This window comes from Maylandia zebra, linkage group LG17 (genome assembly GCF_041146795.1).
Source record: "Maylandia zebra isolate NMK-2024a linkage group LG17, Mzebra_GT3a, whole genome shotgun sequence".
NCBI classification, from domain to species: domain Eukaryota; kingdom Metazoa; phylum Chordata; class Actinopteri; order Cichliformes; family Cichlidae; genus Maylandia; species Maylandia zebra.
The window spans coordinates 32,330,485-32,358,339 of NC_135183.1; the positions used below are offsets into that span (position 1 = coordinate 32,330,485).

The 27,855-nt window shown below is 40.2% G+C and overlaps 2 protein-coding genes across 10 annotated transcripts; one reads left to right on the plus strand and one right to left on the minus strand.

Moving 5' to 3' along the window:
• pphln1 (periphilin 1) lies at positions 1 to 22,276 on the minus strand. 9 transcript variants are annotated; one of them, XM_004560876.2, is made up of 12 exons: positions 22,158 to 22,236; positions 21,121 to 21,200; positions 19,995 to 20,059; positions 19,443 to 19,658; positions 18,857 to 18,918; positions 16,078 to 16,194; positions 13,989 to 14,167; positions 13,310 to 13,396; positions 12,196 to 12,231; positions 11,295 to 11,350; positions 6,939 to 7,076; positions 1 to 780 (listed from the first exon to the last, which is right to left on the minus strand). In XM_004560876.2, coding segments are annotated over exons 2-12 (1,230 nt in total). In that variant the 5' UTR covers positions 21,122 to 21,200; positions 22,158 to 22,236; the 3' UTR covers positions 1 to 507. The 9 variants fall into 9 exon arrangements, with proteins under 9 accessions (XP_004560933.1, XP_004560934.1, XP_004560932.1 ...); XM_004560877.2 differs by lacking the exon at positions 21,121 to 21,200 and having other exon boundaries at positions 13,995 to 14,167; positions 22,158 to 22,276; XM_004560875.2 differs by lacking the exon at positions 21,121 to 21,200 and having other exon boundaries at positions 22,158 to 22,276.
• On the plus strand, positions 22,218 to 27,258 carry zcrb1 (zinc finger CCHC-type and RNA binding motif 1). Its single transcript, XM_004560884.5, has 8 exons — positions 22,218 to 22,369; positions 22,478 to 22,582; positions 25,827 to 25,855; positions 26,002 to 26,113; positions 26,226 to 26,333; positions 26,424 to 26,533; positions 26,613 to 26,694; positions 26,857 to 27,258. Exons 2-8 carry the CDS (start codon positions 22,499 to 22,501, stop codon positions 26,995 to 26,997), a joined length of 666 nt encoding a protein of 221 aa, XP_004560941.1. The 5' UTR covers positions 22,218 to 22,369; positions 22,478 to 22,498; the 3' UTR covers positions 26,998 to 27,258.
• Positions 27,259 to 27,855: the final 597 nt, after the last annotated feature.

Below are 27,855 nucleotides of genomic sequence, written 5' to 3' on the forward strand. Positions count from 1 at the left end.
TGAATTTAACTGGTTTTTTTTACAGTACAAATTTATACAAGTATGTCAACCTGTTGTAAATTTAGCAGCACCAAGTCAAATATCTGCTACAAAAGAAAAATTTACATAGCTGAAAATACTACAAAAACCGATCATGCTGGAGAACTGAATCTCTGCTCTCCACAAAATATTCTCATCAAAAAGAAGATTAAATAATAAACCCCTTGTTAACCATTTTCACAATGTGAGACGAGAATAATTTTAAATAAAGAACGTGTTTCTTTTGACAAAACTTAACAGAACGTTTTCTTTATAATTGATAAATTCCCACAGAAAACTTGAAGGTAAAAATGGTCCGTTCAAAAATAACACTGGTCATTCCTGCAAAGGATGTCCTCTCTCCACGGCGGCCTGTTTTCTCCATGCTTACCTCCATGGTTTCGGTTTGAGCTGCTGAACAATCCGGACTTCAAACCGTCAAGCCTTCCTCCTCTGTCTCACATTAACGCAGCACGTCCGGCTGATGCGTCAGTAAGATGAGCTGTGATTGACTGCCGTCTTTGAAATTTTATGACCCGACTGGGATGTAGAGGGAGTGGTTGAGTCAAAGGTGGAAGTTTCAGGCTGCCGGATGACGTCGTCTAGCTCACTGATGAATTGTTTGAGGTCCTCTAGGCAACGTTCACGGATCTCCCCGAGGTTTTCACGGAGAGGAACCTGCAGCTGCTTCTCCAAGTTGGGATCTTTAGCCACCAGCATCTTCACCACCATTCCGAACGTCTCGCAGTCCTGACGATACACCTGGTCGAGTGAAAAAAGATGAAATAAAATAAAATAATACTGAGAGACGAACAAGAGGAAAACTTTACCTTCAAAAACCACTGAGCAGACATTTCCACCCTTTTTCAGTTTAGATTTAGCTATGTTAAGTGTTACCAGGCACAGCTTTGAGAGAAAAGCTCTTAATTGAGGGGATGGGGAGTTGTTTCCTTCCTGCTCTACCTGTCGCCTAGGTGTAAATACTCCAGCGTCACTGTGCCTAAGCTGATCACTCTGGTGCTAACACACCTCATACAGCGCCAAAAGATTAACACTCTTCCTCTCAAGTTTAATAGGGGCACTTGATATGGGACAGGGTAGCCGAAAGACGCAGTAAAAACTGCACTTCAGTGGTAGCTCGGAGGCTTGTAACAGGTGTTAGAGGGACAAAGAGGAGGTGCTGGAATCTAGTTTGGGAGCCACCACTTCACACTGAGCCTATAATGTCTCAAAACAATGGAGGGAGCTTGTGCTTCCACACAGAGTGGTTTGATTTGCAAAATACCAAAACAGAGATTTGCTTTTAAGTCATGATCCTTTAAATGAGCTGAGAATGAAGGGGAAAATATCATTCCGCTCAACTGAAGATAATATTTATGGGCCCATTTCACATTTTGTAAGGGAGGGAAAATATTCAGGAACACAAGGGCAGCTTTTATTTCTTATTTTCTTGAGTTTTTGGACGTATATACATTTGAGACGTAAGATGCATTTTAAAAATCACACACAAATACCCTTTCTAAATAAACACTTTGTCTATACTTTTGCCAAAATAACTACAACCTCTGACAAACTCGATGTGGCTCTCTAATCTCTACCACACTATTTCATGACGGTCGAAAGCTTAAACTTCGACAGCTACCTACAGCCTTTGATCTTAAGTGGGCCAATTACACATTTAATCCCTAACATAAGAAAAAGAAGTGCTATCTCAACATCATGACTTGCATGATAAATATTTTACTTATTTACCCCGGTGTAGTATGAATGACCATGGGGGAGGTCTTTATCAGCAGCCAAATCTTTAAAACCTATGAAAATACATTTAAAAAATACATTTAAAAGTCTAATACCTTGGCAATTTTGGCTATCTATGGGCCAGATTGGAGTCTTGCTCAGCTGGTTCTGTCCCCTAGGCCCTATCTTTGACACCCCTGGTTAAAAACACAGGGGGAGAGAGCTGATTCAACAGTTTGTTGGGGTAGGTTGAAATGTAACGACCACATAAACTGACATTAAGTATAACTATAGGAGGGAAGAAAAAAAACAACAACCAAGACAATCTGTTCAAGTGAAATAATTGTTAGGTTCCTATTTCTTTCCATCTCCTTGGTTTATTTGATTTTGTTGTTTTTCCAGACTCAAAATGATATGTTGGTCTATTTTTTGCCAGTATACTCAAATACTTTTTTACATATATATTTGTATGTAACTCTCTTCCATGCCTAACTACAGATACAGCTGCCTAGTATATCAAGCTTCAACTGTACGTGCCAGTCTCATACAAGGAGATGTCCAGTGACAAGGGTTACGAGTGGACATGTGTGTTTATACATATGCCCACACGCCTGTGTGTGTAAAATTAGGCTAGGGAGGAAGGGAGAGTTTCATTCACCAGATACCAACGGTGGCTTCTGTGCTGCGGGGCTTTCTAACTCGCTGGCTTATTTATAGATTTTTCACCAGAACAGAAAGTGTGCTTGGAGAAAAGCTCACAAATAGAGATCGCCTGTCAAACACAGTTATTGTCCTTGTTCTCCAACAGATGGCAACTTTCCAAAGTATGCATTAAACTAGGACACTGTGAGTGCACTATCTATCATTATCAGTAATTTTTAAGAAAGAAAACCGGAGCCAAACCAGTTTGCCTGTTTTTATTTTTGTACTTTTCCACCAAGTTTGATTTCACTATGAGAGTTTTTGCAAACCCTTGCTGACAATGCTTTGAGCACAAATGGGAGGAAAAATGAAACATTTCTATTTTTGCGTAGGAGCCATCCACAGTGAACAGTCAGCAGAAGACAAATAACGGAGGTGTAATACACTGCTCAAATAAAAAAAAATTAAAGGAGCACTTTTTAATCAGTATAGCATCAAGTCACTTAGACTTCTGGGATATTGATCTGGTCAGTTAAGTAGCAGAGGGGGCTCTTAATCATTGTCAGCTACTTTGGTGTTAATGAAATTAACCAGCAGTGCACTAGAGGGGTAAAAAATGATACAACCACCAAAAGACGAATGGTTTTAAACGTGGAGGGTAAAACCAAGCATGAGGTGAGGGGATACCTGCACTTACAGTGGTTGCAGGTATTACCAACTCCTCCAGGATGACAGGTTTGCTGTGTCTCCCAACACAGACTCAAGAGCAGATATACACAAGACTGTTACAGATAACTTAAAAATGGTAAATGGTCTGTATTTGTATAGCGCTTTACTAGTCCCTAAGGACCCCAAAGCGCTTTACACATTCGGTCATCCACCCATTCACACACTGGTGATGGCAAGCTACATGTAGCCACAGCCACCCTGGGGCGCACTGACAGAGGCATAAATTTGCATTTACTCAATAAATCTTTTCCTATTGAAGGTGTGCTAGCTGAAAGACGTCAGCTTGGTTGCAGCTTGTTTTAACATTTGCTTGAATAGTAAAACACAGCCTACAGGACATGCTTGTTACACCTGATCTAAAATGCGATTTAGTAATGATGTAAACTAGGAAAAAACTAAATTACTTTCACTTAATTTAGATTATCTTAATTTCACATTGACTACGGGAGCAGTGCCAACTCAAACACACAGATTACCTGTAATAACAAACCAATACCTGTAATTAGAAAAGAACAGTGGTTAACTTTGATTTTACTTGGCTCTAAAAACTGTTGTGTTTTCAGGCTGACATAATTACTCATTTTTAATTGGACAGCATTGGGAAATCATATTTCCTACCAACCCCATTCAGATATTTCTAAAGCTTTATACACAAACCTACTGAGGGATTTACAGTACAAACAGCTTATGCAACCTTATCCAGGTCTCTTGTTTACAAAAGCAGCTGATGGGAAATGTTCAATAAATCATTTTACAGGAGATTTGTGGGGAACACTACAAAACAAATTCAAAAACACAGTCTCCTCTGGGCATTTCTATACATTCCTCACGCACAATAAACAATTGAGCAGAAGATGTTACACAACTGATAGCCCAAGCAGTCTGTATAGAGAGGAGACCTGCGACAGCCACCATCCCCAGCACAATGAATGTAGTTACAGAGCAATGGCCTTTTTGGTTTTTCATCATCTGATAACAGAGTGGACCTATCAAACGTTTGAAGGAAGGATCCAATCAGTGAGTGGTCTACACCTTCTGTGAATACAGAGCGAGCTGTTTCTAAACAATGTGCTGACAAAGTTCTTCCTGCAATCCGTCCTGTTATCCAACCAGGAAGGAAAGGAGCACGTCTCGACTTTGGGTGGGGTTGTTTGAGAAAAAGAGCATCTTGCTCGCTGTTCACCCCTGCAGGACAAATCCTTTTTACAAATCTCGCCCCTGAGCGTGCTGGGCTTTAGAAATGAGAGAATCGGAACAAATTTTAAACATTAGAGTTGGCACCTCAGTCCAGCTCTGTCATCTTTGCACGTAAAAAGCCCTCAAGAGGCTGGAAGTGTCTGGCTTTCTGTCAAATACATTTAGATCCCTCAACAAATGAAATAAAACTCCCTTTGTACGGCAATCTGGGCCTACGAGGAACAAAACATAATACCCTTGACTGCCTCTCATGCCTTGTCACTCACTATAACCGGTTAGTCTGTCCTGTGGCCAAAGTCAACTCTGACAACCAGAAAGGGAGTTCAGACTATAAGTCAAGAAGACCAACTTCACTTAGCCACGCAAACAAAGTTTAGATTATGACCTGGATAGCTTCTGAGGGGCTTCTGGATTCTGTGCATTTGTGGCTGTGTGTACAGAAGAGATGGCTAGACCAGATTGGGTGCAGAAAGCCAAACATCTGGCTGACACTTGTCAAATGGCTTAACACGAGTGCCCACACCAACAGGAATACTGCTGCTAATTTAAAGAGCACATGAGAAAGTGACTTTGTTATTTCAGAGCCAAAAAAAGAAAGAAAGAACAGCTTAAGTATGTTTAGCTGTGGGTCAGAGCAAAATGGGGCGTTAAAACTGGTCACCAGACAAGTGCTTATACAGCTTCCAGTGACTGCTCGGTTTGTCTGCCACCTCAGAGAGTAAAAGACCATCATGTGAAAGCAATTTTCTGCGATGCTTTAAAAATACAGCCTTTTCTATTTCAGTCCATGATCCTTCTTTTATGTGAGAAGAAAAAAATCTTGATTCAATTACTCATCTTCTGACCTCAGCTCTGGGATAAACAGTTTAGTCTCTCATGGAAGAGGAGAAGAGCTGCCAAATCGCAAACGACCTACACATACGGACGATCTGAAGATCACAAAAGCCAGAGAAAGGCACAGGGAAAACAAAAAGCTGCAGCTGTCAATAGAAACTGATGGTTATCTAAGAATCGCAAATCCTGAAAGGAAATACTGAAACCTCATATCCCTGTGAAAACGCAATACTTTATCCCCTCTTCGTTTTCATTTCAAACTGTTTATTATACATGTATACCTAGATTTGAATCACCACATTAGAAGATAGCAGAGAATTATGAGTAATACTGATGATGGCAGTAAAGTACCTACAGATTGCTGACACGGGTCTTTGTAATCATTCTAAAATAACTTTCCATAATACCTGGAAACATGAAATAATGCTCACATAGCTCAGACGTTATAAAGTTTGCTGTAAAAAAATGAGAGAAGACACAGACAGGCTATAAAACAGGCGTGAAGCTGCAGCGTCAGCAGTAATGCTGTTACAGCCTATAGGCTCTGTGCTGCAGCTCAATGTGAGGGCGCAGTCTGTGCTCCAGGGCAGAGCTAGCTCAGGTTTAATGGTCTCAGTTAAACCACCAGCAGTGCTCACTGGTGCAGGAATGGCCTTCATTAGGTAACAGAGCAGAGCTGGAACCTCGAGCCTGGGGTGTTTTTAAGCTCTGTTAAGCGGTCGACCTCTCTGTTTATTTTATGCACGGCTCTTTACAGCGAATAAGCCGTTCTTAGCTGCTTCCTTCATTTACGTGTCCCCTGTACCCTGTATATCATTCTAATGTTTCTAAACCCCGGTGTGCAGACCGCTTCATGCGCGAGCATTTGCAAAGATGAGTCAGACGCCGAGGGGGCCATGCTTGAGCCGTGTGCGATATTAAGCAGATATTTTGTATAATGAGCGGTTTATGCAGTCAGTGAGTCAGGATGGAAGATTAAGAGAAGCTACCAGGAAAATGCTGGCAACTACAGACACCGGCCTCCCGTTTTTTAAATAATTAACCGTTTCTCTAAATGTGGCTGCAACAGTGAAGTTTTTTAGGGGGTAGCAGTAGGTACTCAGCATTGTGACTGGAAGACAGCAAAGTTAATTTCCTGCCTGTTACGAACATAATAGGTGGCTGTTTCAGTAGTGCCTATCCAGTAAAGCATGCCACATGTGAGTCAGAGAACCCAAGGCCACCATATGCATGGGAATGTGGTGCCAAGAGTACTGAATGTGGTCTGCATTGCCAAAGTTGACATTTATAGAAAAGTCTGACAAATTCGTAGTTTTTAATGAGAGGGTTTGGGCATACAGTGATTTTTCCTTCCCAAAAAGAACAACTGAGAACAGAACACCTTCAAATTTGTTTAAACATCCTTGGAATACATTGTGATTACCAATTTAAAATCCTGTATAGGATATAAATCCAAATCTGACTTTTATTCTTTGCTAGAAGCACAAGAAAACTGTAAATAGCCTGCACTTATCCACAGGTTTCTACAAAGTACTTTACAATGTGTTTCACATTCACTCATTAACACACACACTATAACTGCTGGTAGAGCTGCCATGCAAGGTTCTTGCCTGCCATCAAGAGCAAATTACTTGTCTTGACCAAGGAAAATACGCAGGAGTTTTAGAATGAGGCCTGTGATTAGTGGACAACATGCTGTATCACCCCAATCAGAGAACTTGTGGAAAGGTGGGTCAGAAAAACGCAATGATGTGAAAATTTGAAGTATTAGAAAAAAGTACCTTTTCTATCTCCTGGGCTTTGGCTGCGATGGCAAGGGCTCGTCGCTCGTGGAAATTGTCTGTAGATTTTTGGCTCTCTTCCACGACGGGAGCTACCAGTGGCTCTTCTTTTTCTCCTTCTGGAGGGGGGTTTTCCTCCTAAAGGAAAACAACAGGAAGGTGTGAGCTGCAGGGATATTTAAGGAAAACTAAGAAAGCAGCAGAATGGTTATTCCTAACAGAACCACTGCCATGAAACATTTATGCCAAGAAATCATAAAACCATTCAATATTTTAAAAAGCATACTACTACTCTACTACAGCAATCAAACAACATTGAATTGTAAAGGATGTACAGTCAATGCTGTGCTACGACATGACCTACTGACTCTTTAACTTTGAAGGAGACGTGGTTGATGAGGCATACAGTAAAGCTGAAAAGCCAGAGTGGACTCAGTGGAAAAAACAACAACACATACACAGAATTTGCAGTATAGAAATCTATACCTGAGGCACGAAATATAGCTAGAGCCTATATTTTAAAATGTTTGTTACAGATCAAAACTTAGCTTAATATTAATGTTGCTTTTCTACCCAAGCAGTAACCCTGCAGTTTAGTAGAACCAATCTATAACACGGAAAACCATAAAACTCACATTTTAGCTGTGTTAAGACAGAATCTTCAGAGCAAAGAAATCACAGCCAGACAAGCCATGATTAAGCATCTAATGGGCAAATTGGAAGCCAAGGCATCCATAAATACTACCGAGAAAGCCACAAGAGAGATCTAAGGGAAGAAATGAGGCCGACTTGGATGGGTGGTCAATTTCTTTTGCTCATTTCCTGATACTATTAAAGTTTGAAGGCCAAGGAGCAGAACTGCCCAACCATGACTAAAGTCCACTCATACATTAAGGGAAACAGGCCATGGCAACTAAGTCATACCTCATCCATAGACGACTAGAAAGAAATTACAGGAGATGGTACATCACAAAGCCGAGTGCGGTCTAAAATAATAATAATAAAAAAAGCACAGTGCAAAGCATCATCCAATTATTCCTCCTTCCAATACTCTCCCTGAAGCTATGCTTGGGAGAAGTCCCGTGTATATGCTTGAACTTGTATGAAAGATCGCATCTACTGCACCTCAGCAGAAAAATATCCCTTGTCTGAGTCTCTTTATTTCAACTCGCAAAGCATAGCCTAACTTGGAAATCGTGCTCTGCTCTCAAGATAAGGCTCAAAATAGATCTTCTGTTAACTGTAATAAATCAAAACATTATTGTTTCAGCAGAATGGGTAAACTCTGACAAAGAAGTGGAACTGAATTTTGTTCTTGGCTGTAAAATGGAGAAACAGCACTGGACTTAATATTGTTCTATGTAATAGTTTGGACATCATCACGCTGATGTAACAGCTTAGTTCTTCAAAATGCTTACAGTTTGAGCAAGCATCACAAAGTTCCTCAGGATCTCGCTCTTTGCAGTCTATTCAGCACGTGACTTTTTAAAAAAAAACTTAGCAAACTTTAGAGGCCAAAATTCAAGAGCTATGACATTTCTGATCACTGCAGCACGCTCATCTGCTGGCTCATACTCTGATCATCCAGTCATCCTAAGTCTCTCATAGCTATATTCAGTTGTTTGTTAGGTTAAAGTAGTGGAGTGGCCAACCCAATGACACTGCCATTCCTGAATGCATGCTGCTAGAATTCCTAAAAATATCATAGTGACTGAATGCCACTCTACAACAGTGCTTTGAGCATTTGTATTACTTTTTCCTGCTTCCTTCAGCAGATCTGTGCCCTTTACTGGTAAACCATTACACTCTATCTAGCAGGAATTTGTTGTGTTGAGATGAAACCTGCCGATGACCTCCCTGCCCACCCTGCCTTGAAGCCAGAGCCGGTGGTGGTCTTTAGGTCCCGTCTTTGGTGTCTCCTGTCTGGGATGGCTCCAGAAAGCCTATGTGTTTGTTGAATCCCCACAGCAGGCAGTGACCAGGACCATTAGTGCAAAGCTTTACTGGGGGCACAGCACAGGCCTTTCATCTTGGCCAAGGTTATGGGTTTGTGCCCCGAGAACACACAACAATGCACCACAGGCTAGATCAAACACAGCAGCAGAAGCACCAGTGTGCATGTATGTGTGTGTGGAGGGGTGGGGCGCTGAGTAACTTTCATCACAGGAGTTGATTTGGTGGTGGTAGGTGGTTCTGACAAAAATGATCATTAGAAGGAGAAGAAAGAACTTTGTTTATATGCTGCATCTTGTAATTTCTCGTGTATAAACCCGAGGGTGACTGTCTGGTTATTTGTTACTCAACTCACGTGACGACATTGCCTCCACTGGGAATTTGTACGAAAAATCGAGCCCTCCTTGCCTGTAATGGTTGGCTTTGCCATCTGAATCAAGTGTGTCCAGCACTTGAAATGGCACTTAAATGTCAAGGTGAATTTATGTCTAAATTCTTCACATGTACAAGCCATAAACGCTTGTCAGCAATAAAGTTTAAGTTTGTCATTTTCAAAGCAGTGAACTTGATAAAAATAATTTTTTTTCAGAGTGAGCAATCACTAAATATTTATCACAGAAAGTAAATGCATCATTTGTGTACATTGTGCACGGCCCCTTTTTGATGTGTGAAGGCAGGAAAGCAACAATGTAGAGTCACAGCAGGATGAGATCCGCTGCAATACAGACTCTTAACATTCTGAAACATAACAAAACATAAAAGAAATCATCTTTCTTCCAAACAGCTGAACTCTGTGCGCCCTTTTGTAAAAACTACTTACATGTTTCTTAAGCTGCACATAAAAGGTAGATGAACCCAGAGCTGCTGAGGGGTTAACAGATCACTTCAGATACACTATTGTTGGTGTGAGGAGAGGAACAAAACGGTGAGCAATTTAGTCCACCATACTTGGGGAAAAATAAGTGGACGAATATGAGCTGGATAACTGAAGGTTAACGGTATTAACATTTGCCAAGCTCTTTATTTTGACTTTTTTAGTCCTAATAACTTTTTAAAGCTGTGTTTGTGTGTGTAGAAAACGGGAACATTAGGCTAATATTAGTCATACATTAGTCAACTGAATGGTTGTAGCGTGTCTAGACAGTAAAACTGTGGAACTTTTAACTGTGCTGACTGAATAATAAATAGGGCAGTGATAAAAGCTTCGTGCACTGCACAGGTCCTTGATCGTTTAATTATTTCCTGTTTCATGTTAGGGAAAAGATTATTGTTGTTAAAAGGTTTTCAGAGCAGAGCTTGCTGAGGTGTCAAATATCTGATATGGATATATATCACTTAACCCAATTACTTTATTTTGTGTATATTTAAGGGCCATGACTAAAACTGTGATATTTTAAAAAAGAAATGTTTCTATTTTACAAAAAAACAACAACAACTTGATTATGGGATCATTTTGACATCCAGATAAACAGTTGCTGGCATACATGCATACAGAGACTCCATTTAGAAGAGGTAATGTCATTACATTGGTACAAAGTATTTTTAACCCTCACACAATCAGCTATAATAGCAAAACCTTTTTAAGTTGCCAGAGCATGCAAACACACACAAGGTGTTGACCTGAATCTTGATAAATACCGATTCCCTGTGAGCCCGATGCCCCATATTAATTTGTCACAATCACGAGACCCATTCCCTGCGTCATCAAAAGGAAACTGAGGGCCTGCCAAACGCAGTTAGACGTGCTCTTTAAAAGTAAAAGTAAACTATTGTTCGTTATAAACGTGTAAATACATCCCAGAGTTACACAGGCACTTCTTATGACTCTGTGGTTACGATCTTGTGATAAAGTTGTGACCCGGGCTACTGATTTCTCCTCTACACTTCTGGGTGGTCACAGCCACATGTACTGCGCCTAATCACAACTGATTGTATTTACACTCCTCTGCATAGTTGGAGATGGATGACATCAGCAAAACACAACATTATCAGCAAAACAATCAAGAAATATCCACATTTGACACAAAAAGTTGTTTTTTTTTGTTGACACCTGAGCCCTTTCCCCCGTATCATTACAAATTCTTGTAACTGAAGTCCGCTTACAACAAAGTTAAACAAAGTGGAGGCCCGATGGCTTTTATGCCCTGCATGAGGACCACTTTAAAACCCATTAACATACTTTGATGGGACTCAACACTTATTAGGAGGATGGAATTTAAGGACTTCCAGATGTATCCTGCTGTACAGTGACATAGGCAGACACCATGGTATGCAAACAAAATAAAGCACAGAACATCTGAGACTCCACTGCTGTACTTACAATATTTTTAAAAAAAACAACACAATTTAGAAAAACCCTTTAATGTTTTTGATCCTTCATGAAAACCTCAAGAAAAACAGTACCTTGACAGATGTTGCACTCTGTGGGGATCCCTCTCTTGACAGGCCAGGAATTTTGTCTATAGAAATTGAAAAGTAACAAAAAAAAACAGTAAGACTGAAGTTAGAGTAAAAAAAGATATTTGGAATAACAAAATAAGAAATGAGAAAAAGGTGAAACGACGAGGGAAGCAGAAATTCAACTGAAAGAAGACAAGCAAGTCGGTCTGGAAAGTAAGTATGGGGGTGCTTATGGATATCGCAGCCTTGTAAATGTGTTGGAAGTCTGGTTCCAGGATCCAGTGAGGTACCTATACTAGAAGGCCTGGAACAATCAAGAAACACAATGGTGCTTTGAATCTCATTGGCTGAATGCACGGCTCCTCTCCAGTCACTGGAGGAGGAGTTTCTTCCTCTACTGACTTTCCTTCTATAAGAAAAACACTACGCTGTCCAAAGCCTTGTAATCAACTCTACTAACAAACTTCAAGCACCTAGAAATGAAACAAAAAACACTCCGGAGTGGCAGCTTTGGCTTCAGGAATATCCATCAGACATCCTATACCCTCTCCCCTCTACTTGCGCACACGACCTGGTGGCATCTTTATGAGGCCTGACAAAGTGGCAGACAGAACGGAGAGCAAAGCTGGCTGCTGGAGACATTAGAAACCCTCTCTGTCTCTCTCAGGTTACGCAGACTGTGAATAGATTAGGTTTGACAACTGTAACTTTTCAATATATCTGAAACAAATCCTCTGCATGTCATCTCATCTTACTTTTTAATTCATTACCACTGAACAAACAAAGGAATGCATGGCTATACATTTTGAAATATAATCCAGGAGAAGTGGCTAATTTGTCTATTAACTCATCAAACAAGACGTAGTCTATCCAGTCTTAGACAGCTATACTGAACTGTACTTACCGAACATCCTGCTCTGAGAATAAGTCTCTTCATACCCTGTTGGAAGACCAAACCGTAAGGTCACCGGCCAAGTACATCACAATTGGTGGGGTTTTCTTATCTAAAAGCAACCTATGGAGCATACGACTACTCTAATGCTTCCCTAAAAATATTTACTCTTAAAACCCGTTCAAATCATGCATTCAGATGGCAACATTTTGCCATGTTAGCCATGAAAACTGCTAAGCACTCACTTCGTGAGTGAAAAAGCGCCAATCAAATGGAAATTTAAAAGAAAAATGACCGGCGTTGAAGATGGCAGTGGACCTCAAAAGAAACAAAACCAACCTCCCCCCAAAAGAAAAACAAACACTGGTGGAAACAGGGGAATTTGAGGGATTAGAGACAAGAATGAATAAAGAACATGCACCGCACACGGAGATACTTTAGCACTTGTGCATTTTACAGTACAGTTATTTAATAATTTTTGGTGGTCTTACAGGAAATCTATTATGTGGACTTGGTTTTCCATAACATTCCAAGTGAGAGGGTGGGACTGAAAAAACAAAGAGCAATCCATGATGCTCTTACATTATTCAACCACTTTCTAGATAAGCTGTAAAATTCACTGTTCCCACACAGTCATCTTATCAAATGTATTTCCAGACAAGATGTATTTGTAGTCATTAAAGTGTAATATAACACTAAATAATATATCTGTGATGAAAATGTGTTCAATCGGAACACCTCTGACATTTTAAATCATTTTTAACATTACTTTATAAAAGTGCAGGAACCATGAAAAGTGCTAATGTACCTCGGGTAGTGGAAATGGCATTTACCACAATACAGCAGTCTGTACTAAACTCTAATTCAGAAACTACTTTCATGATATAACTTACAAAAGACCTGGGTGAAAAAAAATGTCTGTGTCAAAAAGTTTCCTTTGTAAAATACTTTTTCTTTTGAGAGGCGGGTCGACTCTCAAGTCACTGAAATTTAAAAAGCCTGAAGTCTTCTGTTCCTGCATCCTTCTCAAGACAGAACACAAAATGACAAGGATGCAAGAAAGGAACAACAACCCAGCTTACTGTCACCCAAGTCTAAGCTTATTTACATAGCTCAATGTACAGACCCAAAGTGTCATGTCCACTCTGTTGAGGAAAGAGTGCCCCCCAGAGGTGCTCAGAAACACCCGTGTGACCCTCTGGACCATCCACACCTGAAAAGCCGGTCAGCCAGGTTAACAGCCATGGACAGACAGTGAATAACAGTAAAATAAGAAATGAAGGATGGAAGAAAAAATATATATAATCCATTTCAGAACAATGCACATTTTAGGAGCTGAACTTAAAACATGACCTTGAATCAGGGCCTACAGGCATACACAGATTACCTTATTTACTTTTGTGCTCTGGATAGTTAGTATAAAATTTAGCTTTCCAAATGAACGATGTTTACTCAGAGGCTGTGTCTCCTCTTCCTGAGTTAAGGCAACAAATGGCTTATGAGTAGAACTTGTCAGTGGAAGCAGTGACTACACTTTCCACTCCATTTTAGCAGTGCTGTTACATAATTTGTTCCATCAGCTGGATTGTTAAGACCAGAACTAATTACCTTTATACTTTAGTATTTATTAATGCTGTGCCACTTTATTGAATTTATATTGTATTAATCTGTGTTACCGACTTATTAAGTTAATTCCACATGTTATGGTGATTTGCTTTGGAGTTTTAAACTCTTATCAATATTGTGATGCCAGTAAAAGCACTGCATACTGCATCAGGGGGCGGGAATCTAAGATTTCTACATACTCTTGCCTTGCTGTGAGGGGAAAGGAAGGCTCTTGGCTCTGTCCGGTGAGTATCCTCTGCTGCTGACGCTGGAGCCAGAGCGGCTGTGCGGGGAGCGGGCCACCTCTCGCCGCACGGGAGAACGATCTCTGAGGGGAGGAAACGGGGCTGCCTTTCTCCTGTAGTGGTCTCTGTCCTCCCTGGGGAAAACAGGGGAAATGTGAGCCCTGCCAAAATCTGAAAGGTCCAAACATTGATAGCTTTTTCTTTTTCTTTTTTGTGAATTATCTGAGGTTAAAGTTATTCCTGATTGCAATCTAATAGCAGCAATTTACATCGGCCCAATGACGGGTCCACCTCTCTCACTCATTTATGTACCAACACAGAACAATGCTGCCACCTAGCACTGTAAGGTCATTCTGCTGTGTGCAACAAATTCCTGTTTTATGTTTTATTTATGCTACCCATATCCGTTTGCAGAGTTATTTGTGGAGAGGCTTTTTAAAACCATAATTTCCCCAAAAGACCGCAAAAACTGCCCTTTTGACTTGAACACTATTGTTCCCTTTAATATTTTAAAACGTGCATCCCAAACATTTTCATTCAAAGATCACAGTAGCTGTTGTTGCTAATCAAACACTCCCTCTCTGGCTGTAACTTCACCTATCTGCAACGAAACAGCTGCACAGTCAGACGATGGTAGCACCTCAGGCAGGATGTAACCACCCATTAAGGTTAGTAATGTTTGACGCTTCAAAGTGAGTTTTATAATAATAATAATAATAATAATGGATACTTTATTGATCCCCATGGGGAAATTACTTGTTTTTCTCTGCATTTGACCCATTCACTCAGTGAAGCAGTGGGCAGCCCACTAAGCAGGCGCCCGGGGAGCAGTGTGTAGGGACGGTACCTTGCTCAGGGGTACCTCAGGGTAGCCGTTAAGTGGATTCAAACCGCCGACCTTCCGATCATGGGGCGACCACTTTACCTACTGAGCTATCCCTGCCCCATGGGGGCACCATGAGCATCTTGCTGTTCTGAAACCAGATATAATGAGACGGGGGTGGACCTGACCCAGAAAGTGAGGGACAGTGCACCTTGCTTTAACTTCCTTTTTTTTTATCCTAATGAGGACCATCATTTACAGTATGAGCATTAATTAAGACAATAGAGTCAACAGGAAAGTGGCTGAGGTCACAAAGCAAGAAAAACAAGGGCTGTGTGTGTGTTATATTTAGTGCTTAACAAATTAATTAAACAATCACTCAATATAAGGTTTATGCCACAGCTGCCCTAAAATGTGGTAAGTAACAAAATCATTTTTACGTTCTATAATAGATAATCAAACGCTATGTGCAAGCTCTTTAATCAAAATTATATTTTTAATGCTAAAATATAATTGTTGTTATGTATTCATTTTCTAACTTACATAGTAAACCCACATTATTTTTTTTTACTTTTTAAAAAAACAAGATGCCTAGTTAGTTACTTGCATTCCTGAACATTAAAGTTTAAGTGTTTAAATGTTATGCCTGGTTTCCTAAAGAAGTCCAGTGTGTTAAAACTTGGGTATAAACAAGTGTGAATTTAGTTTAATACCCCAAATGATGTAGGAATTTTCAGTTTTAAACAAGTTGACTGATATCTAAAATACAACTGTGCTTTTTTTGTTTTTATGACAGGTGCTTTAACCTCCTAGGACCTGGCGTCCACATATGTGGACATCACATTTTTGGGTTGTCTAGACCAAAATACCCGTGGCAAACGCTGATTAGTTTTGCTCTACAGGGCCTGATATATACTTACGAGGACATTATACTGCCACAGTTCTATCAAAATTTAAAACGAATGTCCTCATATGCGGACCTCATTTTCCTCAGACACAAAAATCAGGTAAAAATAAAAATAAAAAAATCTGGTAATTATTTGTTTTTACATTCATCAGGTCCCAATTAGCCCAAATAGCAAAGAGAAATTAAAAATGCATGAAAGAGTTCGGGTCTTACGAGGTTAAAAATGTAGGTGCTATATATAATAAATTAAGACATTTCTTTATTGGCTTGACATGGTCTGCCATACAAAGTCATTAACAGGAATTCACTCTTACCCTCTGTCCAGGTTTAGTATGGCCTGTACTAGTGTGTCTTCCCCACTCTCTGGGAGCGCTCTGGGTGCTGGATAGATGCCTTGGCCTCTAACGCTATGAGGAGGTGGTGCACGGGCACTGAGGGGATTAACAAAAAATAAAAGAGACGCACACACAAGTTAGTGTTTGCAGATAAGCACACAGTGTAGTACATTGTGTTTATTTAGATTTCTTTGGGGAAATTTTGTAGAGTCTACAACACAACCTATGTAAGTGGCCGACGGTGTTGCTGGCATCTATGCTTGTGTGCTGAACATTATGTGATAGTGTGTTGTCTCTGTGTTTTATATGTGGTGTCAACCATGAAAAAAAACAAATAAAATGGTAGGACTTTTTCCCCTCCTGGTTCTTCAGTCTTTATTGTGGTCAGTTTTATTTTTCAGTGGAGCAAACATGTTTGTCCCTCAAGATTTTCCACTTCTTTGAACATTCCTCATCTCCATCCTGCAATCTCTCTTCAGAAATGTACTGACATTTGTGAGTACTTAATTGACGCTATAATTGCTATTACCTATAATGAGGTGATGATTGTTACTCTCTCTGATATATTCAATTAAAAAAGCTGCAGCAAAACAGTAGCTGGAGATGTATAGGAGAAATCAATGGTATTGAGCAGATCAACCCCAATGTGTACATTTCTAGGGAGGTGCATGTCAGGCTACGGTTCAGAAGGGTGTATGACACAGTTACGGCGTAGCCACAAAGTGAATTTCTCACTGAAGCACAAATCTTCAAAAAGGAATTCACATCTGCTAAGTGACCACATGAGACAGAGCTCTTTCAACAGCCACAAATCCAAGCCTTACTTCAAACAGGTTGACTGGACACATGCTTTCTGGCTAAAGATAAAGGGCAGCATTTTTCTTAGTATCAGTTGTGTAACGAACTATTAAGGAGATATATTGTGTATCTAAAACATGACAGGAAACAGAATTAACATCCAAATGGTCTAAGGCTACACTAGAAGGAGTATTAAGGGTGGCTTTAGTCCAGGAGATAGAGCAGGTTGGAAGCCTGGTGGTTTGGTCTCTGTCTGCCCCAGTCTGCATGCCAAATATCCTTGGGCAAGATACTAACCCCAAGTTGCTCACTGATGCACTGATCCGAGTATGAATGTGTGTGAATGTTAGATAGAACACAGTTTACCTCAGACAAAAATGCTTGCATGACTGGGTATGAATGGATGAATGAGACATGTTATATAAAGCGCTTTGCGTGCTCATCCTGTGCAATACAGGATATTTGCTTTGCAATAACAAAACCCTAAAATGGGAAAAAACATGTTTTGTGCTTTTGTCAAGAATTTTAGACAACTTAAACAACCATGCATCTGACGCAGCTATGAAAACAAAATCACTCTCAATCTTCCCCTCTTCTCTCTCTGCCTGCCTAGATTGGTCTATCCAGTGAGTACACTTTATACCCAAGTACTGTTCATAAATTTTGCTACTGTACAAACAGCGCATTTTCAAAATGCACCCATGTGTGACGACATAATACCTACAGGTCTCTTACCACATCTCAGTGTCAGGGAGGATTAAACTAATTAAAGCTAATCCTTCAACTTTTCACAAAGTGAACAAATTGTAACATAGACATGCAAGTTACCTCCGCTCTTTGTTGTTAAAGTCATAACACTGCAGACTCATCAGTTAGGTAACATGAACTGCATATATATTTTTTATTTTGGCAATAGCAAAGGAGCACAGATATAACTGGCAAACCTTATTGTCGTTTTTAATAATGAAACATGCACAATGCAAATGCAACATTGAGGGTTTTACTAAACTTTAGCGCACTAATTGTACCCCGATATTAAAATATTCTTAATAATGTTCAAATAGGCTACCTAGTACTATTTAATGTGCTATTATCACACATCAGCATTACACACAGGTAAAATTAATTTTGACTCATATTTGTTAATGTTATTTACAGCTAATTTGTGCTGCCTTTGTCTATTAACAGACAAAAATCATACTGAATTGAACCAGTATTTTGAGAGAATATTGTAAACTTGTCACCTAAATGTCTGCAAACCTAGTGTTTAGCCTAAATATAGACACTGTTTAGCCAACATTGCTAGACCAACAGTTGTGTAAACTAAGAGTCTGGAGAGCTCAGCAGAGACCACAAGAAAAGTAAATGAAGTAAGACAGGCCAATATGGGTCAGAAACAGACCACGACTCGTGATTGCTGGTATGTACACAAACATTACAAACACACCCCCCCTAAATCCCCCCCAAGTCCAACCAGAGAAACTAAACACAAATGACTTCATTATAACATCAAGTGAATAGAACAAGACTGTCCCCTGCTGTCCAAAATGAAAACATTTTAATAAGCAACAGTCTAAATCCACCATCTGGCCGGGGCCTTTCTGTGTGGAATTTGCATGTTCTCCCTGTGTTTGTGTGTGGGAGGAAGCCGGGTACTCTGGCTTCCTTCCACAGTCCAAGAACACATTAGTGGGGCTACGTTAACTGGTGTCTCTAAATTGCCCATAGCTGTGAATGTGAGTGAGAATGGTTGTCTGTCTCTCTCTGTGTTAGCACTGTGTCAGATTGGCGACCTGTCCAGGGTGTATCCTGTCTCTCGCCCTATGTTAACTGAGATATTCTCCAGCCCCACTGCGACCCTGATAAGATTAAGCAGAAGAAGATGGATGGAATACTGTATGCATACAGAATGTGGCTGATAAGGCTAATATTAAAACAAATCCTAAGACAAACAGTTTACCCAAACTCCAAAGGCCGCGCTGTGTGGGAGTCATCCCTGGGTACTCTGTAAGGATAGTCCTCCTACACGACAAAGAAAATGTGAAGAAAAAAAATCATTCTTATTCGCCACTTCTATATTATTTGTTATCTCTTAAGACAGAAAAAACTCAGTATCTGGTTAAAAATAGTGTAAAATGACAAAAAGCATTGTATTTAATTTTGCATACATAACCCACTGATAAGTGACAAATGACAAACTAGCTGAAATGACGGATAGATACATTTACAATTTTAGAACTCAAATGTAAACACAAACTCTAAAGAGTAATATAGGGGGGAAAAGCAGAAAAATTAAAGAGCACAATCCCTATAAAGGGAATTTAAAAGTCTAAGAAGAAGAGTTCAATAGATGCCTATAGTACATATACGTTTCAAATTATCTTAAATTATATTGTTAACTACTTTGTCCTTGGATTGGCTCCTTAAACTTACAATATTATGGGAAATATCTAAACTGTAGAGACTTTGAAAAAGGTTGCTTGCTTTTGACTGAAAATATGTAGTTCACCTATTTGATTACAATATACCAAAAAAAACCCTCTTACCCTCCTTGAAGGTGGAATGGCTCTGCGTTCAGCAGGGAAATGAGGGCCATCTCCATGGTAACCCCTCTGATCTTCATGGTAACCCCGGGGTCCGCCTCCATTTGGGTAAAAGCGGGGACCTCCTTCATAATCATAGCCACCACGGCTGTAGTCATCTTCTGGCCTCCCAAAGGGGCCTCGTCGCTCAACCCCTCCAGCCGCCCGTGGGTATGGACCCTATATACACGCACACACACACACACACACACACACACACACACACACACACACACACATACCTTTTTAAAAAATTATATATGTTTTTTTTTTTTATTCTTGCTCAGATTTTGTGAAAGAAAAGTCTGAGCCAGAGCTTATGGCAACTCGAAAATAAATCTTTAAAAAGATTCCTGGTGTTATTTTATTATTCACTCTCCATCCACAAAAAAATAAAAATAAAAATAATTAAAATTAAAAATCAGCAATTGTCAAGGGATAAATAAAGAAAAGTAATAAGGCATAATTTGCATGTGGGAATTATTAAATGGGATGCAGTGATAAAGAGGAGCTCACCGGCCTGTCTGTTAAAAAGCGCTCATCATACACCTCCCGTATACTCCTTTCTCGCCTGTAAGTCACTGAAACGGGCAAAGAGTGAAACATACTGTTATCACTAGCACTGTCTCTGTTCAAGTGTGGTCGGACTAGCTTCTTCGAGCTGCAATATTAATATAGTATTAAATAGAACTTTTTCTCAGAAGCCATCTGACATGAAATTGAGGGCCAACACAGATGACATTGTTCTATTTAGATGCCTTGAATCTTGTGGTTTCCTAATGTTTCATCTGAAACTGTCTGAAGTGAAGCACCTTTTTAGCCTCACACATGTGCAGGCTTCAACACAAAAGCAGCTTTTGCAAAAAGAACTTGTCTAATACATAAAAGTTTTGAATATTGGTAGAGGTTCTACATATGCACAGATTGCACAGGAGCTGCTGATCCAGTTCTACACTGCGGTCATTGAGTCTGTCCTGTGCTCCTCCATCACAGTCTGGTATGGTGCAGCCACTAAACAGGACAGGACTGTACGGGCATAAGAAAGGGTCATTGGCGCCCCCCTGCCCTCCATCCAGGATCTGTACCTCTCAAGAACCAGGAAACGTGCAGGGAAAATCATCACAGACCCCTCACACCCTGGAGACAGACTTTTTGATCTGCTGCCCTCGGGCAGACGGTACAGAAGCCTCCAGACTTTCTTTCCCCTCGCCATCTCCCTTCTAAACAGTTGACCTGTCACACTGCTCCCACTGCCAGACTGCAACTGCACCTTATGTACATTCTGTAGTATTCATTCCACTTCATTTCTGTATTCTATGTATATAAGTTTAGATTGGTTATTTATAGTTGGTTTACACAGCTTTGTGTATGTACTTGTATGCATGTGTAATGTATATATAGACACGTGTGTGTGTGTGTGTGTGTGTGTGTGTGTGTGCGTGTGTGTGTGTGCGTGTGATTTACATTGCAGTGCTTGAGAGCCTCCATCTACCAGAACCAAATTCCTTGTATGTGTCTGCACATATACTTGGCCAATAAACACAATTCTGATATGATTCTGATATGATCTCCCTAAACTAGTATCACATCAGTGTTCTCTAGTATGTTAGTGTTTAGTGTCTATTGTTTGTTAATAACTTACTTTTTTGTTTGTTTTATTTATTAAAAAAAATTTTTTTTTTGCTTTTTGGGCTTCTCGAAACGCAAGATCTTCAAAACAATCTGTAAAGAAAGTTCATATAAAGTGTTAAGACTTCAGAGCAGACATCAGCAGAAAACATCAAAGACAAGACAGGGCACGGTGTGAAATGCAAGTGAGGAGGCTGAGATTACTTTGTGCAGGTTGTATGACCTAACGTGGAGGTGAAAAAGAGAGTGCATGCAGGTTGGAGTGGGTGGAGTTGAATGTCAGGGGTGATTTGGATAGAAGAACAGCAGCAAGAGTGAAAAGAGATGGTCGTGAGAACTGATGTCATGTGTGGTTTGGAGATGGGGGCATTGACAAAAAGACAAGAGACTGAGCTGAAGGTGACAGAGTTGAAAGTGTTAGGATCTTCATTGGGAGTAACCAGGATGGACAGGATTAGAAATGAGTACATCAGAGGGATAGCTCTCAAAGTTAGAGGCAAGGCAGAGATTTTTGGACATGTACAGAGGAAGGATAGTGGATATATTGGACAAAGGATGTGGAAAATGGAGCTGCTAGGTGGGAGTAAAAGAAGAAGACCACAGAGAAGATTCATGAATGTAGTTGAGGAGGACGTGGAGGAAGAATGCTAATGATAAAGTAAGATGAAGGCAGATGATTCACTGTGGAGACCCCCAAAGGGAGCAGCCAAAAGAAGAAGACTGACCTAACGTGACATGTTAAAGTACATTTGATCCACAGTAACTTAGTCAATATAGCCATCAGCTTGATGGCAACTAAACACTATCATTAATAAATCATCACTACTCTTTGTGGTAAATTTACAACTGATTGCGATGTAAACCAGGCTGCTATCACGGCTAACTAGCTAGCTTCAATGCATGCACCAAACACCAGCACGCTTGTGTAGTAAGTTAATATATCGTTAAGGCCACCAACAAAATCCTTTGATATGTACGTCAGATTGCGGCTTCATCTACATAAACTATAGAGGTAAATAATTTAACTGAAAAATAACAAACCGAGCTTACTTTCCTCTGTCGCCCAGTTAGCTTAGCTTCTCCCGGTAGTTACGGTCGTTATTTACGTTGTTCACGTCATCAACGTGCGACGCACAATATACGGCGTTTTTTCCCGTTTGCTGAACAACTGCTCCGTGTAAATAAAATTACACACCATATTTTTTAACAGCTTTGGCATTATTCTAACGGACGGTGTGGTGTTGGTAAGAACTACTGTGAAGGTAGGCAATTGCTCGAATTAACGTTAAATTGAATAATGCTGTGTTTATAGTGGATGTATTAAGCTGAACTGCTGGTTGTGTGCTTTATGACCATCATGTGTCTTTCAGAGTGTTTTATTTGAGTCCAGTATGAGCGGGGGTTTGGCACCAAGCAAAAGTACCGTCTATGTGTCGAACCTGCCATTCTCTCTCACCAACAATGACCTACACAAGGTAAGTTTGTCCCTGTAACTCTTAAGTGTTTGTCCTGTGCCACCACCACAAACTTGAAATTAAAAAAATAAGAGCAAATGTTGTAAAGATTTTCAGCTTTCATTCAAGGGATTGGACAATGGATTGCATTTATATAGCGCTTTTCGGGGGCCCTCAAAACGCTTTACAATTCCACTATTCATTCACTTTCACATTCACGCACTGGTGGAGGCAAGCTACAGTTGTAGCCACAGCTGCCCTGGTGCAGACTGACAGAACGAGACAAAGGTGTCTAGGAACTGCAGCTATTTTATGCTCCTGTTTCTGGGGCTCTGGATCTTCAAGAGTTGTTGAACAGAAGGTTAAGAAGAGAGGTGACCATCAGTGAGCAGCAATATGGCTTCATGCCAAGAAAAAACCCAAAAAACGCGGCGGATTCTTTGACAGTATTTTTTTTTAGAAGTACAGAGAAAGTCAGAAGGAGTTGCATAGTGGTTTTGAAGAAAGCATGTGATATGAACTGTGATACTGCATGAGGAAGTCACGAGGGGCAGAGTAGGATGAGTGCTTGGTTGCAGGACATGCATAAGGACAGAGACAGCGGTGAGGTATGTGGTAGGGATTACATTAGGGCTCGCCAGACAGATGAGGTCAGGCAGGAGTCTTTGTGGGTTATGATATTTGCAGAGGACATTGTGATCTGTAGTGAGAGTAGGGAGCAGATGGAAGAAAACCTGGATGGAACAGGAATGAAAGTCTTTCAGTAAAAGCAAGACAGAATACGTGTGAAGGGAGACAGGCCTAGCAGTGAAGGTGCAGGATAGAGGTAGTAAATGTGAATGATTTAAATACCCGAGGTCAACCAGAGAAGATTCATCAAAATTGTGAAAAAGATTATGCAGAGCAGGATGCTAGTGATAGGGTGAGATGGAACCAAATAATCCACTGTGGCAACCTCATAAAGGGAGCAGTCAAGAGAACAAGAAGATACATAAACGCTTCACTTTATTAATATACGAAATAGTTTTCAAGCAATGACTGCCTGACATTTAAAGTCATGGACATCACCAAAAATTGGGTTTCCTATTTTGTGATGCTTTGCCATGCATTTTCTTTTTGCCTGCTTAGATCACCATGGGAACTAAATTAAACACATGGTCGTGTGTGAGCGTGGTCTAGAGTATGTTATTTTCTGACTTTAGTTTTAAAATGGGCTGTATGTGGTATATTTTTATTAATACTTTTGATTTTTTTAGTTTTCTACAAGTATGATATAGAGTCTAAGGAATTTGTTTTATACATTAATGATCTGATATTTTTAATTACCAAGAATATTTCACTTTGATCTGGCCACAAAGAAAAGTGACTTCCACATCCCCATCATTAAGCTGTAGGACAGTGTCAGTTGATCAAGTTTAAAGTTTCAGAGCTCGAACGTGCAGCTTTTACATTAGAAATAAACAGCAGCACTGAGAGTGCACATGGTGGTAGAACCAATATATTAATGTATGAGATTAAGATAAATGATCTTCTGTAGCATTTGCTCTCGACTTATTTGCACACAGCTGATGCCTTTTTCTAGTTTTATTCTTTAAATTTCTTTATAGAAGTTTCTCACGTGTTCCTCAGATAATGTTTATAAATGAAGCATTTGGAATTAATTGAAGATGAGCCACATGATATATCAACTCTCCTTTTATGTAAGCACATAAAAAGCCTGAAGCAGAAAGCCTGACTTAACAGAGAAAGTTAATAACCACAGTTGTGACACCTGTGATCTCTGACTGGGATTTTAGGTTTTGTCAAGAGGCTTAAGCAAAGAAAGCTTGGCTTTCAGTTTAACTTCCTTCGTGGCACACCCCACCTCTCTCTTCGGTCATATGTTCGAGGGTCTTTCTATTTGGGTTTGTTGCCAGCAAAGTACATGCTCAGGTGAGATTAATTGATTGGCTCAGGCAGATCATTCGGCCTTCAAAAATTCCTGGATTGCATGCACATTATATTTTGGGTTACATTTCAGATTTAGTGCAAAGTGCCATCCTCAAATTCGGCATGGGCTTGAGGATGTCACTTTGTCAAGTTTATCTCTGTACTCTTCAGAATTCATCCAGGTCTTTCTATCTTCTGTCACCCATTGCTACTGGAAGCCATGCATACTCAGCCATCACCCATGTTTTACAGCGTGCTGTGAATTCCGAGCTTTAGTTTGGGAACATCTTCATTAGATTCTCTAGTGAATCCTACACTTGGATATTCTATCAAAAGTAGTTCAAGATAGTGGTGGACAGTGATGAACAGTGGTGAACCAGTGACGGGGTCATGGGTGGCCAAGGCTCACTGATGGACGTGAAAAGTGAAGCCTGATCTGTGTGGTCTGACCTAACAGATGAGCTGCTGTAGCTCAAACTGCCAAAACAGTTCATGCTGGTTCTGAATTGTGTCAGAATACACAGAGCATCACACGTTGTTGCCTATGGGGCTGCACAGCCCCAGACCAGTCAGGGTGTCCAGGCTGACCTGTTTATCACAGAAAGCGCCAACAATGGCGATGTGAGCATCAGAACTGGACCATGGAGCAATGGAAGAAGATGGTCTGGTCTGTGTTTGTTACCAGGGAAACACCTGGCATCAGGATGCACTATGAAAAGAAGCCAAGCTGACAGAGATTTCTGCTGGGACCTCTTGGGTCTTACCATCCATGTGGATGTTCCTTTGACACCTACCTAAGCATTGTTGCAGATCATGTGCACCCTTTCATGGAAATTGTATTCCTTCATAGCTGTGGCCTCTTTCAGCAGGATAATGCGCTCTGCCATAAAGCAAAAATGGTTAAGAAATGCTTTGAGGAGTTGGCCTCCAAATTCCACAGATCTCAATGTAATCAAGTGTCAAGTGGGATCTGCTGGACAAACAAATCTGATCCATGGAAGCTCCACCTCGCAACTTACAGGACTTAAAGGTTCTGTTGCTAACATCTTGGTGCTAGATACCACAGCACGCCTTCAGGGATCTAGTGGAGTTCATGGCTTGATAGGTCACCATGGTTGTTTTGGCAAAAAAGGAGGACCAGGCAATATTAGGGAGGCAAACATAATGCTATGTCTGATGTGTAGATGTGTTAAACAGGTATTACTTTATCATAGAAATGGTCATATGATTATTCCCCAACGTTGTCATCCAGATGTTTTTATGTTACCTAGCACACCAGTTTTTCTATGCATTCCAAGAACCTCTCACTGAAATAAATCACTGTGTGTCATTTCAGCTATTCAGCAAATATGGCAAAGTTGTAAAGTAAGTATTTTTTTATGTTATTTTATACATTTAAAGCAATGAATGATGCAACACAATGCGATAATTTGGTAGCTTTGAAGCGATGTAACAGTTACTGCCTCAGTCGTTTCCTCACAGGTATTAATAACTATGATGGTTTCTCTCAGGGTCACGGTGGTTAAGGATAAAAACACTCGGCAGAGTAAAGGAGTGGCGTTTGTTCTCTTCCTGGATAGAGAGTCGGCTCATAACTGTGCAAGAGCAGTGAACAACAAACAGGTGAGCCTGTGCAAGGTTATATACTGATTTTTCACTAAGCGTAACCCAGAGGCTTTCTGCCAGCGATGTTTCTGTAATGGATGCGAGCGAGTGAAATATTTTTGCCTCCCAGTTATTTGGCAGAACGGTTAAAGCCAGTATTGCCATAGATAATGGACGAGCAGCAGAATTCATAAGGAGACGGAACTACACAGACAAAAGTAGATGCTACGAATGTGGGGTCAGTAAATATCTACTTTTTACATTTCTAACTAAAGTTAGAAATGCAATTGTGATAGTTTTCCTGTATTTTCACAATGGCACATGTCAGGATTCCGGACATTTGAGCTACGCATGTCCCAAAAACATGCTGGGAGAGAGGGAACCTCCGAAGAAGAAAGAAAAGAAAAAGAAGAAAAAGGCTCAACAGCCCGAGCAAACGTATGTAATTTGTGACATATATATTTGTGCAACAGAATATATCACAGTACATCTACATTTTTATTTTTTTTACTTTTAGCGAAGAAGAAGAAGAAGAAGAAAGTGAGGAAGAGGGAGAAGACCCAGCTTTAGATAGCCTAAGCCAAGCCATAGCTTTTCAGGTAAGGGTGCAGAGACAAGAAATATCTACCTAAAAATATCTAGAGGTTTTGATTCAGAGGATTGCATTATGAGTTGCAAAGTTACATTATGGAAAGTCTGACTCAAAATAAATGAAAAACTGTCAGCACTGACATATTTGTTGTCTATTTGTTGCCCTCCAGCAAGCCTGTATTGAAGAAGAACAGAAAAAACAGAAGAGGCTGGCAGAGGATAATGCTCACGCTTCAACGTCGTCAGACTCCAAGAAGCCACGGATCAAAAAGAGCGCATACTTCAGTGATGAGGAGGAGCTCAGTGACTAATGGATGTATAGACTTTAATGTTTTATTTGGATAAATATGGACATTTTTTGAGCTGGTTTTTTTGTGCAGGTGTAAAATATGTTTCAAACTTTATCAAATGTTGATAAAGTTAGAATTGACACACAAAAAATTCAATGTTTTAAGTGCAAAATCAGATTTAAAAAAAAAAAAGCCAAACAGTTTGGGTACTGCTTTGGCTGGTTGTAGATAAAATCTGATCTTTTTATATGCTGCCAGTTTTCTATTAAATGTCAAAGGTGATTATGAATATTTTATTTCAGCACAATATTCACACATTTAAAAAAAACATATATACGTATATGTATATACATACAGAGTATCTCACAAAAGTGAGTACACCCCTAGGTGAAAATGTCCAAATTGTGCCCAAAGTGTCAATATTTTCAGTGGCCACCATTATCTTACAACACTGCCTTAACTCTGTGGGGCATGGAGTTCATTACATCATGGAGCTGGTGGATGTTAGAGACCTTGCGCTCCTCCACCTTCCATTTGAGGATGACCCACAGATGCCAGGCCAGTCAAATACCTTTACCCTCAGTTTATTTAGCAAGGCACTGGTCTTTTTGGAGGTGTGTTTGGGATTGTTATCATGTTGGAATACTGTCGTGTGGCCCAGTTTCTGAAGGAAGGGGATCATGCTCTGCTGGAGTATATCACAGTACATGTTGGCAGTCATGGTTACCTCAATTAACTGTAGTTCCCCAGTGCCAGCAGCAGTCATGCAGCCCCAAACAATGACATTCCACCACCATGTTTGACTGTAGGCAAGACACACTTTATTTATTTATTTAGGACAGTGCATGTTAATGAACATAAATGTAAAAATAAATTACA

Excerpts from the sequence above, each read along its gene's own strand:
- pphln1 (XM_004560875.2), bottom strand. Across the intron at positions 19,659-19,994 it reads GCTTTTTAACAGACAGGCCG|GGTCCATACCCACGGGCGGC; the intron begins GTGAGCTCCTCT and ends GCGTGTATATAG. Across the intron at positions 13,397-13,988 it reads CCCCTCACAGCAAGGCAAGA|GTGTGGATGGTCCAGAGGGT; the intron begins GTATGTAGAAAT and ends CCGGCTTTTCAG.
- zcrb1 (XM_004560884.5), top strand. The coding sequence starts at position 22,499 with ATGAGCGGGGGTTTGGCACCAAGCAAAAGTACCGTCTATGTGTCGAAC. Across the intron at positions 22,583-25,826 it reads CCAACAATGACCTACACAAG|CTATTCAGCAAATATGGCAA; the intron begins GTAAGTTTGTCC and ends GTGTCATTTCAG. Across the intron at positions 26,534-26,612 it reads GCTCAACAGCCCGAGCAAAC|CGAAGAAGAAGAAGAAGAAG; the intron begins GTATGTAATTTG and ends TTTTACTTTTAG.